We start from the raw sequence: 543 nt of genomic DNA, 5'->3' as shown, positions 1-543 counted from the left end.
GTGACGCCGAAGATGATCATGTAGGGATTGCTTGAGATATGGCATGGGCTTCTGTGCCCTTTCTCATGGAAGCAATTTGATCTCCGAATTGCCCTGTTTAAGGATACTTAAAAATTAGCTTGTATGGTAAAAAGGTGATTTTGACAATTTGAAGAGCGGCCACTCACATCATACTAATGGAGGCAGCAATTGTGTATCCAATGGCTACTCCAAAGAGATTCAGATACTGAATAAGCCCGCAGAGTTTCACTTTCATTCCGCCTGAGAAATAATTATAAGGGTAATCAGATCAAAGCTGAGAGCTTTTGAATTATTAAAGGTTAGTTAAGACTTAAGAGGGAACGAACCGAGATAGGAATGGACGGCGGCGCTGTAAGTGTAATTACGCTTGCCGGTGATGGGATCGCCGGTTCTGTAACAGTCCGCAAGGAGAGAAGAAGTGTAGAAGGTGACGAAGGAGAAGATAATCATTACAATTGGACCGGCGATCCAACCCAGCTGTGCGACAGCCCAAGCCAGCGATAGCACGCCGGAGCCGATGAC

General features: G+C 45.5%; 1 protein-coding gene across 1 annotated transcript; it reads right to left on the bottom strand.

Moving 5' to 3' along the window:
- Positions 1–5: 5 nt before the first annotated feature.
- LOC110107879 (amino acid permease 4-like) lies at positions 6–540 on the bottom strand (the record flags this gene model as incomplete). The annotated part of the gene is made up of 3 exons (XM_020838318.2): positions 6–93; positions 168–261; positions 348–540. Coding segments are annotated over 3 exons (375 nt in total), but the record flags the coding sequence as incomplete, so codon positions are not given.
- Between the last annotated feature and the right edge of the window lie 3 nt (positions 541–543).

Source organism: Dendrobium catenatum, unplaced genomic scaffold (assembly GCF_001605985.2).
Source record: "Dendrobium catenatum unplaced genomic scaffold, ASM160598v2 original_scaffold_203686, whole genome shotgun sequence".
Lineage (NCBI taxonomy): Eukaryota > Viridiplantae > Streptophyta > Magnoliopsida > Asparagales > Orchidaceae > Dendrobium > Dendrobium catenatum.
This window is presented reverse-complemented; position numbering and strand designations above follow the sequence as displayed.